At 38.5% G+C, this 14,459-nt stretch overlaps 1 protein-coding gene across 1 annotated transcript in view; it reads left to right on the top strand.

Moving 5' to 3' along the window:
- The window catches only part of rtn4r (reticulon 4 receptor), a 44,303-nt gene extending 31,571 nt beyond the window's left edge, over nucleotides 1-12,732 (top strand). Inside the window, exon 2 of the mRNA XM_003454178.5 lies at nucleotides 10,925-12,732. Within this exon, the coding sequence (XP_003454226.1) occupies nucleotides 10,925-12,306 (1,382 nt within the window). The 3' untranslated portion in view covers nucleotides 12,307-12,732. The remainder of the gene's footprint in view (nucleotides 1-10,924) is intronic.
- The last annotated feature ends 1,727 nt before the right edge of the window (nucleotides 12,733-14,459 follow it).

Genomic DNA, 14,459 nt, shown 5'->3' with positions numbered 1-14,459 from the left:
CAGTTAACCTGCTGACATTACGGTATGATTCAATAGTGTAAATATTACATGCCTACATACAATTACACAAACCCAGTGTTTTATATCATGCAGCAAACTGGACATTAGCTGCCCCCCTCATCTTATTTTCTGGAACTCCCATATTCATCTTCTTCCTCTTGGGATCTCATTGATTTCCTTTTCCTAGAGGGCAATTAAATGTCATTAAAATGTCATTAAAATGTCATACCTTCTTTAAGAAGGCATGGATCTTACATCCCGCACGATTGCCTTTTCATCTCTTTCAAAGGTATACTTTCCTGTGTGTCATATAGCTGAACAATTTGTTGCCAGATGACAGCTTGATAACTGCTGTGCTGTATGACAGATATCACAGCGAGCTATATCATTTTGTCTGTTGAGCCTTCTGTGATTTTACTGAGAAAAACAACAACACATTCCAACTTACACTATTTTGAATCGTAGTGTTGTGCTGTGGTTCAAACATGCTGGTCAGTTGGGGCCCTGTGTAGACTTTAAATGTTCTGTACCTGCGTGTGGCTTTCCTCTCACAGTTCTAGTGACCTGCTGTCAGCTTATTTGGTGACTCTAAATTGGCTGTAGGCGTGGATCTGAGAGCAGGTATTTGTCCTTCTGTGTTAGCCCTGTGTTTGAATAGTGACTGATAAAAAATTAAATATTAAAAAAACAACAGCATTAATTCATTTTTATAACATAGTGGAAACAATTTATGAAAAAAGGCTAATGTATTGAAAACCTAATGATGATATTGTAAACATGCTGTTAAAAATACATTTTTACATATTCAACAACAAGATTAGCAGTCATTTGGGGCTTCAAGTTATTCGCCTGGCTATCTATTGACTGCAACTCCAGTTATTATTCTCCTTTTATCTGCCTTTTGCTCTTCACCAGCGCCTAAGGGAAAAATCTGTCTCTTAAGCTGCTAAATGCTCTACCATGTTCCCAGAGCTGCCTACTGTGACTAAAAACACTGCTGATGAGAGAAGTGAAACTTAACTTGCAGACAAACTATTTGAATTTGCTGAGGAAAAAAGGCTTGAATACTCTGAGTCGAAGGGGGGAAAAAATCAAAACTCAGTGATCATATTCTCTGGGAGCATAACAACAAGAAATTCTTCACATTGTTACACAAAAATGATTTATATTGCTTCAAAATCTAGAACTCTGCCTCCAGTACCATTTCTGAGGTTTCAGTAAAGCATCTCTAACTGATGAGACTAGAAGATACCCCTGCCTCAAAATGAATGAAGTGAAGTAAATGAGCTGTTTATAGACAAATCACCTAGTTATTTGTAGGATTACACCATGTTTTCAGTTTAATTATATCACCACTAGTGGAGTGTAGGACACATTTAACAAAAAGCAAACCAGTTTTTAGTAGTTGACAAAAGTACCAAAAAGATTTAACAAAACATGAAATTAACAGTAACCAAAAAACACAAGGAATAGCAGTAAACAATGTGACAATGTACTTAGGAAATCGAAACCTCAAGAAATAAACAAAAACAAAACTAAGAACAAAGAATCACAATGAAACCAAATAGAAAATGAAGTAATAAAGACAGAACTCAAAGAGCACACACTAGACATGATACAAAAGAACACAGAGGCGGTAAACAGATTTTTAAAGTAATAAGAGAAAGTACTGTAATATCCATCAAATTGGCATCATGGGAAATCAAAACTTAAACATTATTCAGACATCATCAATAATGAAAACAAGCTGAAATCACAAAATAACAAACCAGAATACAGAATACAGTGTACCATTTCAGCTTGAGTGTCTGACATATTACTGCTGTGATTAACTTTTTTAATCTGCTAAAAATAAGATTGTACATGTGGTTGATAGCAATTGTTTGCTCAAATCTTCTTTGCATTTGTGTATGTCTTAATAGGAAGATCTAGTCCTGGAGACAGCTAGTGTGATGGGGAACTGTCACAAAGTTCTTTGACTGGTATTTAGATGTCTGAGGAATTAGTACTGATTAGTCATGTAATGATGTTGCAATGTAGTGATGACTAATGGATTGTGGAACATCAACATCTTGACAGGTGTTGCGTTTAGTGTGAGATGGTCTGTAGTTCAAGCAGGTTGTAGAGGATAAGCCTACGCTTGAAGCCACTGAGGTGTTCGTTGGCGGGGGGATGCGATGTCTCTGGTATGAATTAACTTATTAAATTTGCTACAGTCCAATAACTCCAGCCGTACTTATTTTGTCCTTTACAATCTTTATTCCAACACCATTTAACATAACAGCGCAGCGGTCACAAACTTGCTTCCGCCCAAACAACAACACCTGGCGTTAATTATATGTGTCTACCTTAAATACCTTCACATAAACACACCATACCGAAAAACTCAAAAGGTGACCTCTAGCGGCATACATAAGGTGTCAACCCAAAAATGGCTCCTACACGGGCCTTTCTTCTTTCCTAGTTTCAGTGTGAGGTGATTGAAGAGGACACATTTGCAACCAGCCTGCATAGTCAGCAGGCCAGTATAGCAGAGTGCAATATTGCAAAAGTGGAGAAGACTGAAGAAGGTTAGATAACACATTATGGCAGTAAAAAGGGGTGTCAATAATGGTTTGTCTTCAGAAGTATTTTCAGCCTCATTTTCTCTACCTCTCACCCCTAGGCATTGAAATACCTGTGTCATTCATTGCATTTTCACATGAATGAGAAATCTGCCAACTGAAAATACCACTCTCTGCTGTACACCCACCAATGAATTACCTCAGAGTGACTAAAGTATATCTTTGCAATTTTTCTATCATTGATGCAAGGGTTTTGCAAGGTTAAGTTGAGCGCCTGTGTCAAGAACAAAAACAACAAGGTGGTAGGAATTCTGAATTCCTTGCTGGTTTTCCCTACAGCTACTCGTTTCTTCAAAGCAATTCTCCCAAACAACTAAATGGATTGCTCACAGAATGACTTTTGTTTTGTCTAGACTGGACAAAGATTAAGCGCTTGTTTGATGCATTTCCCCCCCAATTGTAACTCACACAAATGCAACAATTTATCTAGAGTTTGTTTCTCTTCAACAAGCACAATCATTGCTTGTATAAGAGGGCATCTGCCAAACATAGGAATTTTGTAGTAATGAAGCCATCAGAAAAATGTTGAGTGGTTAATGTTTGCACCCACTTTACTTCCAGCCCTGCTAAACACAGTATACTATTCTTTGAGAGCTCAACTTTGCCCACAGCAAAGACAGGCTGCAATGACATCAAGCTGTGCAACCACTTATTACTGCATGTTCTCAGCTCGACCAAACTGTGTTTCATCATCTTTAGATGCAGCAATATACAGGGTCGCCTTTGGGTGCTGTCACTGCTTTGACACTCTCAGAGCAGAGCAGAAACTTTCTGTTTCTAACACTTAACGTGAGATGGTGTCATTATCTGAAGCTTTCATTTGCATGGGCCGTTATCCTTTTCAGATAATTGAGAATAATATTGCTAGTGATGCGTTGTTTTCATGCCACCGCAATACATTAAATGTGATTGTAGCAGTCTCCATCAACTTGCACATGCAGGCCATGACTTGTTTTTTTTGGAGTGGTAAATATTTTATTGCATTCAACATGATGTGCATCCACAATAGACACTCTGGAAACAACATAACTTATTTCATGTGAAACATCTATGACTGGCTACATTGCAAACAATTAAATACAAAAATCAAAACAAACACAGGTTGGACCATGCAAAGTACTTTCTAAATCATAGCGGCAAACCTTAGGAAACATCCATCCATCCATGGTTAGATGCATTTAAGAGTAGCCTAACCTAACAGCCATGAATGATAAAAAAATATATTAAAAATTACTGACAAATGCAATTGAACAAACACTGCACTCAGTGTTTTAGTAGTTTGGCTCTAAACTGATACTGTTGTTTAACCATTGTTTTGAATTTCTTTGCAGAAAAGATTTTCACATTAATCCTCTGAGGTACTTCATGTTTGCTCTGTTTAAATCCCTCAAAAAAGAATGCATCGTAAATGTTGTTAACACCTGCGCTAAAGTCTAGCTCAGAGCAAAACAACATCCAGGCACATGGGGCATGTACTGTAGCTGCTACCCTCATTTATTTTCTTTCCAGCTATGTGCAGATAAGGTAAAGCCTCATACACTCTGTTAAGCAAAAAACTGCACTACTGGCAGTCTGCGTGGCACAAACCCTAAAGTAGGCCATTCGGAATTTTTGGTCTTCTGTGGCTCAAGGAATGCATCTGGACTCCTCGAGTCCCCCAAAGCCAACCCCACCACACACACAAACACGCACACTGCTAGCATTATTTTCAGTTAACACTACTTGAATTATGCATTTTGCATGGTTTCACATGAGAAAATTGTCCATGTCTGTGACATGTGGGGGTGGGTATAAAGCTGAATTTGAGCCATTCTGCAAAACCTCACGGGTAGACTTGACTCCCAACGCCTTCCATGAAACATTTCATAGTGAGCTGCAGAAGCACTGAGGGCCACTTGGTTTGCTGCCAACATACAGTAGAGTTGTGAGGAATATGCCATTTCTGCCCCCTAATCCAATGGCACTTTGCCACCACCTTACAAATAATCAATTTTAGTGGCATTCGAGCATATCTAACTCTATTTTAGCTATCATTAATTCAACTTGGAAGGAAAGGTAGTATCATTTAGTAGGTAAACTGACTGATAGATGCAGGAGCACTGTAGAGTTCCACAATCGGTGATGCAAGAAGTATCCATCATATACTTGGGGATATGCCACCAATTGTACATGCCGTTGACTATTCAGTATTTATCAGAATTTGAACACAGCACTGCTTAAAAGGAACTGAATAATGTTTTTATGGCTCTCAAGGAAACATTAAGTCATGTCCTCTTACATTTTTGTTGCGTAAGCTGATGTTATAGTTTTGTTATATGTAAAATGTTCTTGGCCTTTGAAGTACAAAAAAGCATAAAATAAAAGTAGAGGTAAAAAAGAAGTGCTTGAAAATATTTATTGTTATAGTACGTGTGCACATGAGTATTTTTATTTATCAAGTTACTTTCACAGTGGTATACAGCGCTGACAGTTTGCAAATGTTGAGCCTTACACAGTCTCGAATGATATCCTGTTGAGTGACGATTTGAGCAGCTGTGAGGTCAGTGCATCATTGAAGGGTCGATGGTAATTTGATGGCAGTTGTTGAAAGGGAGAACTCTTCACCTCCACTTTCCCTTCCACTTGCTTGCCAGTCAAGCAGGGATTCGATCCGACGGCCCTCTGATTGCAAGCTCAGTCTCTAACTGTCAGGATATTGCCAGCCCACTGCCTTTTGTTACTGCTGCCATTTCTCAGTGGTTTGACATGACCACCTATTTGTCTACCACAGTTAGGTTTAGTCAGAAGTATTCAGTACATGATGCATTGCCATTTATTTTAAATTTCTCCAGGCAATAAAAGAATGTATGTAAATGCATATGCATGCAAATCTATGCAGGCCCACCTTTTTACATACACACACCGTAGGCTGGCTCAGTTTTTCCCTCTGCCTGCCGACCTCCGGTTCCTTCAGTTATTCATGAGCCATCTGCTTGGGCAAGTGCTGTGTCAGATGTGTGTCAAACAGGACCTCATCTGTCCCCATGTTCGTCTTCTAATTGTGTGTTCATCTGGTTGCTAAAGCTGCCACTGGTGCCCCAGCAACACTCTATGGTTAGCTGAGAGACTCCAGCTGAAGTCTCTGGTCCATCATGCCCTAAATAACCTGTTTGATCTGATGTGTGCATCTTTATTTAAGATTATAGCATCTGGTTCATCAATGTTGTAAGGACAAGCACAAATCTGTCTTTGTGTGTTTGTCTGTGTATTTGTTTTGACTTTTTGTGGACATTCTTCTGGGAGGTTGGTTGAAATTGAAACAGGTTCACATCCGGATGCAGAAAGAAAGAAAACTTTTTCAATAATAAATACTAAATTGCCTTTTACAAAACTTTAAAAGTAAATGTTATACTATTTACTGCAGGTTATGTGGAAAAAAAAAAAACTTTTGGAATATATAAGTGAAGAACTTGACTTACAAGTAAGACTAACACCATTGAAAACCGAGTAACAGATGAAAAGTGACTCTTTTGAAAACTACTTTCAGTGACAGAGTGAATATAGTAGCAATAAAAAGGTCAATGTGGACTTCAGATCATAACTTTTTTCCATATCAATATGCCCTTCCAACCAATTCCTCTGCAATTCAGTGAAGCTCTTGAAAGTGAAGACCATTTCTTCTCCTTAATAAAACTTTTCACAGGCTTATGAAGGAAAAGAGGTTCAAAGCAAACTTAAATGGAATATCCTCCGGTTCTGTCATGACAGTGGGACTATAGGCTACCCTGTAATTCTTGCTTTTCCTAAAACACTATTTTGTAAAAATCTCTACAGCAATGAAAGTTTTAGAATGTATCCAAAGTTTAAACAGACAAAAAGAGAAGCTTTGCAGAGAGAAATGTAATTAGTTTCTTCATATAAACGTTTGTTCAGGTTCTTCACATTCATAGTGTGTTGTACATCGGTCTTAACCATCAAATCATGTAAAGTTATGTTATTTATGTAAAATAGTTAATGATGATGATGATGATGATGATGATGATGATGATGATGATGATAATAATAATAATAGATTAAAACAGAAACCACTTATTCCATGATACACTGGAGTAAATGGCAATAAATAGAATGTGAATATGAAAGGGCCAATGACAACAGTGTGTTATTAGGAAATCATAATGATTTGTGTTACAATAAAATCTTTCACAGCTTTAGCCATGTTAGAAGATTAACATGGTTATAGCGTCTATCGAATCAAATAAATGATTTGCTGTCTGGAAAAAAAGAGTAACAAGAGGAAGGCAATAAAATAAAGGGCAAAGATATGTTGATTACAAACATTTATGATAAATCTAAAACAAATGTATGTAAGAAAGAAATTTAGTAGACAGAGCTGTCATATTGTTTTGTAATTAATACCAGAAGGAAGGGAACACAGAACAAAAATAGTCAACCCCTGAGGATAAATTAACACAGAAAGACGTAGTTTCATAACACTTACTTAAAAGGTTGATACAGTAGAGTTCAAAAAGTCAAGATACACTTTAAATGACAGAGGGAAAACAAATAAACGCATAAACAGCATGAAAGTAGTTTTGTCTTTAAAAAAAGAAATAATGAATTCGGAATGTTTTCTTAGTGGTACAATATAGTTTCATATCTATGTGTTCACTTTTCATAACAGTTTTCTGTTTGTGATTTGTGAGTATGCAGTGCCTCAAGTTATTGCCCTGTATTACTCTATAGCTCAGATTGTCATTTCTAGTTGCATAGGTTTTGCTAAAATTGGACTTCATGCAGCTGTCATATCAACCCTGTATCCTAAAAAATGTGTTCCCATACAACAAAACTGCATTTTCAGTTACCTTTTAAGGGTAGCATATTTTCTCCCTGCAGCAGTATGACTTTGTGCCAGAAAGGTAGCAGTTCTCATTATAAAGACAGACAAATTCTGTATTCAGAAGAAAAGGGGATGGTGGTGGCATCAGTAAAAATGCTGAACTTTCTCCCAGATCAGGGTTTTAGTAGGCACAGACACCAAAACTACTTGGTTAGATTTTGGAAAATATCATGGTTCAGGTTAATATATACACCCTTTCACAACATTAACCACATCTTTAAAGCTTCTTCATCATTTTTACCATGTGGCTTAAGTCAGAGATACAGTACGAAAGCAAGAAAATGTTTGTCAAACATTGTAAATGTATTTGGAAATGAGAATTTAATTGGGAAAATGTATCCGTGAAAAAAATCTGCATTCAATAATATAAACTCTTAAATCAGCAGCATACATTTTTGCAGAGTAAATGGTGAAAACTAAACCCTAATCCCACTCTAATGACATCAGAAATTTGATTATGGAAGCAGTTTATTTTATGTGAACATAACCCTACTGTAATTTTTAGGAAAGAGGTCTAGTAGTATCATGTACAGCTTCTCTTCATATTGATATAAGAAAAATATGCATACAAAGAGGGATTCATGGAGCATACATGACCTTTCAGTCAGGGACCATTGCTCTCATATGCAGTTCTTCTTCTCCTTCTTCTTCTTCTCTTACCTTTCAAAACACAATAATGTATAATTTCAGAAGGAGGCCAGGAGGTCCCTCTGGAGAACTACTGTGATTCATCTTTGACAGAGACATCACTTTCACTCTGGGCCAAGGGGATAAGACTGTCATGTTAGCTGTCCCTGCCCAATCCCCAGCCCTTCAAAGCAAAGCCACCGTGATGAATCTGAAGCACTCTGAATTTGCTGTCCCAGTATGCCCTCCGTGTTCCTTTTAAGGTCCAGAGCATTTAAGTGCATGTTGTATTTTAAGACAAAGGAGCACCAAGAGTTTGTTTAAAACTCCAAACATGCCAGAGGCACATGAAAATGAGTGAGAAGTCTGGCTAAGTGACTTCTCACTCATACAATAAGTAAACAAAGCAGTCTGCACCCACTCATACCTCTCTTGCTGACAACTCTCTGTTTTTGCATTCCAGTATTGTATCCTCTAGCTACTACTAGGGTACTGATACCAGTATTTTTGGATGGGAGTTGGCTGCTGATATTGTTTATCTACAACACTGACTGTTTTCACGATTTTATTTCTCAGAATATTGATTTTTTTTCTTTTATCACAATCAAAGTATTTTTTGCATTTCTTAGTATGTTTCAGTCCAGGTTTTAAAGACTGCCATGCAAAAAGATGGGTGAATAAAGTCATACTTTCACCTACAGGATAGCAGCCGGTGAAAGAGACACTGCGAGACTAGTTTTTGTAGAATACATGGATCACCCCAATAATGAAAATGTAAATAGAGGTGCTGGTCTTGGAGGAGAGAGAGAAGGTGAAATGATGTACTTGACTCGGGTGTCTCTCAAGAGAAAACAAAGAAGTTTGTCCGCGCTTAAACAGACTAGAAGGTTACTATTGTGCAATAATATAGCTCTTAGAAAAGAGGCTACTGGCAGGGTATGAAAGAGGGAAAGCTGTGCTCTGAGCCATGTTTTGACAAAAGAGATAGTAGAAGATTAAGAGTTGAAACCAAAGCTGGCAGAAGCTGATAAGGAATGGATTTTTCACCATAACCTTGTTGTATTTTGTGTCAACAACTCAACAACTTGAACTCAACAACAACATCGGGGCAGCTCCAAAGCATACTTTTTTATGTAATGTTTCAGATTATTGTGTATGACTCTCTGTAGAGTGAAAGGTGAAAGGTCTGACACTGATACACTTTGACATCAGGTACTTGATTATGAAAGTGTAACGTAATACAAAGCTGCCAGGATGCTATGACTGTCAGATTCCTGGTTATAATGTAATTGGTCTGATCCAGTGAAGATGCGTTTTGGAGTTCATGACATTGTGTGGCATATGCTATCTTTCAACAGATGCTAACAAAGACAAGACATATTATGCAGAGAGCTGAGGAGCCCAGGCTTTGACATGCAATGCGTGGGTGGAAATAGCCTGTTAATGAATAGACAGCAGAGAGAAGGAAAAAAATGAAGACGGCATAGGAGATACACGAAGCGTGCTGTGCGATAAAATATTGCTATTGTTAGGCAGTGCTGAGGGAAAAGTGCTGCGATGCAGAAAGAGTGGAAAGCCTTGACAGCTTTCCGGTGGCAGTCTGACGGCTGAGCAGGGAGATTGCAAGGAAAGTGCAGCAGAGGGCTGCTGTCAGGCCACACCAGAGCTCCGTTTAACAAGGTCCAGAGATGAGCTGCACCACAACACATTGCAAGGGAATGAGAAGAGGGAGAGTGAGGCTGGAGGGAGGGCTGACTAACGCTCATGCATTTTCCAGAGGCTCACTACCTGTCATGCCTGCAAGCCTGGGATTCCTCACATGTGCATGAGAGCAGAGATTGGAAATCCTCAGTAAGAACAGGAGCTGAAGAGGATTCAGAGATTTAAAGGAGTACCTGCCATTACATGATGATACTAGACATGCTTGTGACACTTTGACACCTTTATCGCTACGTGAAAGATATATCAGCCCCAGAAGATACTTTATTTTTACCTCAGCTGTTCCTACAACAGAGTAATGTCAAAAGTCATTGTTTACATGATTGAGCCCACTTCAGTCATTGTCGTGTTTAATAAGTTCATGCTAACAGTGGCGTCAAGAATATGATTACTTTAAACATGGATTTTTACAAACCTTGCGGTGTGTCATATAATATGTCTTGTACATTCCTGTAGCCCATTTCCACCGAGAGCTTCTTTGCAAGTGTCACATTAAATGTCAGTTTCTAGACAATCAAAACATCTTTAGTTGTGTCCCCCCTATTAGAGCAAGCTAATTCCATATAAAACACACCCACCCAATTTTAAATGAGACTTCTTCAGCTGCTTAGGTCTTTAAGTCATCAGAGTCGTCAGGGAAGCAATGTGTCCCCGGATCCAAATAACATGACTGCTGAATTTCATGCTGAATCTCTGTTACGAAGAGGATTAGGTGTTCTGTAGTAATATGCTGAATATTATACTTCATGCAATTAAATATTTTGGAATTTGTCTGTTTTGTAATTTGCTGGTGTGCACTGTCACATTAACTGGTGGAGTCTTGTATTGCTTATATAGTAACATCCTGTCACAAAACACAAAATTATCAAGTAGAAACTTCACAACTGTTTCAGCCACGATTTTCATTGCTCTGCATCAGGCTCGTTCCTACATTTGCTGTGTGATTGAAATGTACTTATTATTCAAGGGTTTTTGTATGTTACAACCTGACCTGGATACATTTGTTTTTACATATTTTAGTAAATCTTTCTGTTACGTTAATTACTAATCCACTGATGATTTTCTGTCTCCTTAGGGGGGCGACTCCTTTTTCTGGTGATGTGGCTGAACCTTGTGCCTCAGACTGACAGCTGTCCTGCCAAGTGTGTGTGCTACAGAGAACCCAGGCCCACTGTGGCTTGCCAACAACAAGGACTGTTTTCCATCCCTACTGAGATCCCTGCACGGAGCCAACGAATATTTCTCCAGAGCAACAAGCTGACGGTGGTACGGTCCACCAGTTTCAGTTCTTGCCATAATCTTACTGTTCTCTGGCTATACTCCAACAACATCAGCTACATTGAGGCTGGAGCCTTTTATGGCTTGGAAAAACTGGAGGAACTGGACATTGGAGACAACAGCAACCTCCGCACCATCAGCCCAACAGCCTTCCGGGGCTTAACTAAGCTGCATACCCTTCACCTGCACAGGTGTGGCCTGTCAGAGCTCCCTGTTGGGGTTTTCCGAGGAATGTTCTCTCTACAGTACCTTTATCTGCAGGACAATAACATTCTAACCCTGCATGATGACACTTTTCTGGATCTTGGTAACCTCACCTATCTCCACCTGCACAATAACAAGATCAAGATAGTAACAGACAACATGTTTCGGGGGTTAATCAATCTGGACCGGCTGCTGCTACACCAAAACCGGGTTATTTATGTCCAACCCAGGGCTTTTAGTGATCTCGGTAAGCTGAAATCCTTGTTCTTGTTCTTCAACAATCTTACCGTCTTGACAGGGGAGACCATGGACCCACTGGTTTCTCTCCAGTATTTGCGTTTAAATGGGAATCAGTGGATTTGTGATTGTCGGGCCAGAAGCTTGTGGGACTGGTTCAAACGTTTCAAAGGTTCTAGCTCTGAGTTGGAGTGCAATGTCCCCGAGTTCCTGGCGGGAAAGGACCTTAAACGACTGAAAAGCCAAGACTTGGAGGGATGTGTGGAAACGCCTCAAATCCAGACCAATCTCTTTAGCTCCAAGCCACAGTCTGGAAAATTCCTTTCCACTGAAAGCCCTGTGGGGGACACCATCCCCAGGTGTTGCCTTGGAGATAATGACAAGTCCTCTATCCTGTCTGGAAAGAGTCGCCAAATCACTAACAACCCCCTCAAGGAAAAGGAGAACATGTCCAAAACTAAATATAAGGATCCGGAAAGAACAAAAAATGAGACCCAAAACAAGCAGAATGATGGACCACTGGGAACCTTGTCGAACACCCTGGAAAAGTCTTTGGAAAACTTAAACCCTGACCTTATAGACAATCTGGAATCATCCACAGCATCAAACAAAAAGAAAAAGAAGTGTTCCAAAAAGCCAAAATCAGACACCCACTGCATCAAAGGTCGGGGTTCTAATTTGCAAGTGCTGCACTTTCTCTTCATTCCCATGACCTGGATATCTCTAGCCATGTCTTAGGACTCCCGCTTTCCCTCAGAACACTGGACTCAAGAATGTTGATGCTCATGACAATGATACAGAAGATGCAGTGGCATCTAAAGCTGGCAGTGACTAAAAAGAGAGGAGTCACTTTGACCCAACATTTCTGAGGAAAAACAATAATGAAGACGTTAGAGTACATTTAACAAATGGATGCCTTTACAGAACACTACAGATCTAATGTAAATAATGAATTGGTGCCCAAAATTGTTTGTTCTCTATGTACTCAACTGTACTGTGTCTAAGCTACACTTTGGAGACTCCTCCCTTTCCCTCTCAAAAGCTTTTACTGCTTAGACAGACCACTGGAAGAAAAAAAAGAAAACAAACATAAGAAGAAGAACACTCATACAGGAAATCAGAGACAGAAAGCACACAAAGAATGTTTGGTCTGTTTCATGAAGATAAACAATCTCTCCCCATTATTTATTCAAAGTCATGCATTTGTTGAGTAATGTTTTGGTTTTTTATGTTTATAAAAAAAAATGTTTTGCCTCCCCTGATTTAGTTATATTTTCATGACAGAAAGGATAATGGATAGCATTTACCAAAAAAAAAAATGCTATCAGTTTGTTCATGGAGATTGCAATGGAACCATAGATATGCATTTTATTTTACTTGTGTACAAGTATGAATATATTATGAATAAAAGTTCTTATTTCTTAGATGTTGTTATTGTGTGGTGTTTTTAAACATACAGGAAAATTACTTTCTATGCAGTTTTTCTAGATTTGAAGTTTAAGTTTTAAGATATCATTTGAAAAAAAAAAATTTTTTTTCTATTTATTATAGATGTTGGGAGGGGGTACAATCCTTATCAAAAAAGAAATGGAGGAATAATTAAGGATTTGGAGTCAACCAGGTTCAACCAGGCTGTGCTTGTTTTTTGCTCATCTTCTTCAAGGTTTCAGCACTGTGATGCTGGAAACAGCCTAAAGAGAACCTGCTAGAGCAACAGTGCATACATGTAAAAAGCATATAAAATTATCCTGTGAGTGACATAGTTTTCCGACTTTTTTCACTCTATTTTTTTCAGCTAATGGGCCCGTGTATTTTGACTTTGCTGTCATAATGATGAAGTAATATTTTTTTCAAAAATTAGTTACAATGGAAATGAATTTTTACACTGTTGTTGTTGAATTATTTCATCTTCAGTTCCACAGTGTGTCCATGTACCTACGATTTTCTGAAAAAAATCACACAAATCAGTGGATAATCTAACATACATGCATGCAGTATATCTACAAGTCCTTAATGATTGCTGCACATGTAGTGTGATGATGTTGAATGATTCGCTCCAGGCAGCTTACAAAATTCAGAATATGATTAGACCTAGTTTTGTATATTACATTGCCACATCCCTCATCATTTTGATTGAATTATTAAGCAATGTATGAAAATGCTGCAAGAATATTTAAAAAGTGACTCCTCACATCACAACCTTGACTTTGAGAACAGAAGAGACCCTCAAGGCGTCTTATTAAGAACTGCTTTGCTTTCTTCACATAGAAAATACAGTATGAAATATCTGCATACAGAATAATTTAAGCTTTGAAAGGTCTCCTTGTCATACAGCTCTGCTGGGGCTAGTTGCCTGTGGTAGGCCCATGGCAGCTTATGCACAAGGCCAGGATAATGTGGAGTTATATTTATCACTAAATTAAGTCAAGATCTTATCATCAGCCCTAAATCTCTTTTTGCAAAGTAGAAAAAGTAGAAGGCAGGGACTCCTGCAGCTTTCAGCTGTCATTGATTAACCCTAAAATTTAAAAGGACTGAATGGGGGAGGTGAGAGGATATTGATCTTAAATAGGAATCAACAGGGAAATCAACAAAGCCTTTCCAAAACAAGCTGGCTGCCCTATGCTGATACACAAGCAGCTGTAGGCTGAAAGGGTCCCAGTAATTGTACATAACTTGATCAAATCTCATGTGTATATCTAGCCAGACAATGATCACAAACAAACAAAACCAGTGTTGAAAGTGGACTTTTACATGCCAGTGATAAGTATGGGCTGATAGCTGATGACAACCATGTAAATCGCTCAAAGGCCCCTTCTATAACTAGAACTCTAACATATAAACTTTTACATTGGCAGATAATTTTTTGTATCTTTATTGTTGATTAACAA

This window comes from Oreochromis niloticus, linkage group LG12 (assembly GCF_001858045.2).
Source record: "Oreochromis niloticus isolate F11D_XX linkage group LG12, O_niloticus_UMD_NMBU, whole genome shotgun sequence".
Classification (NCBI taxonomy): Eukaryota; Metazoa; Chordata; class Actinopteri; order Cichliformes; family Cichlidae; genus Oreochromis; species Oreochromis niloticus.
This window is presented reverse-complemented; position numbering and strand designations above follow the sequence as displayed.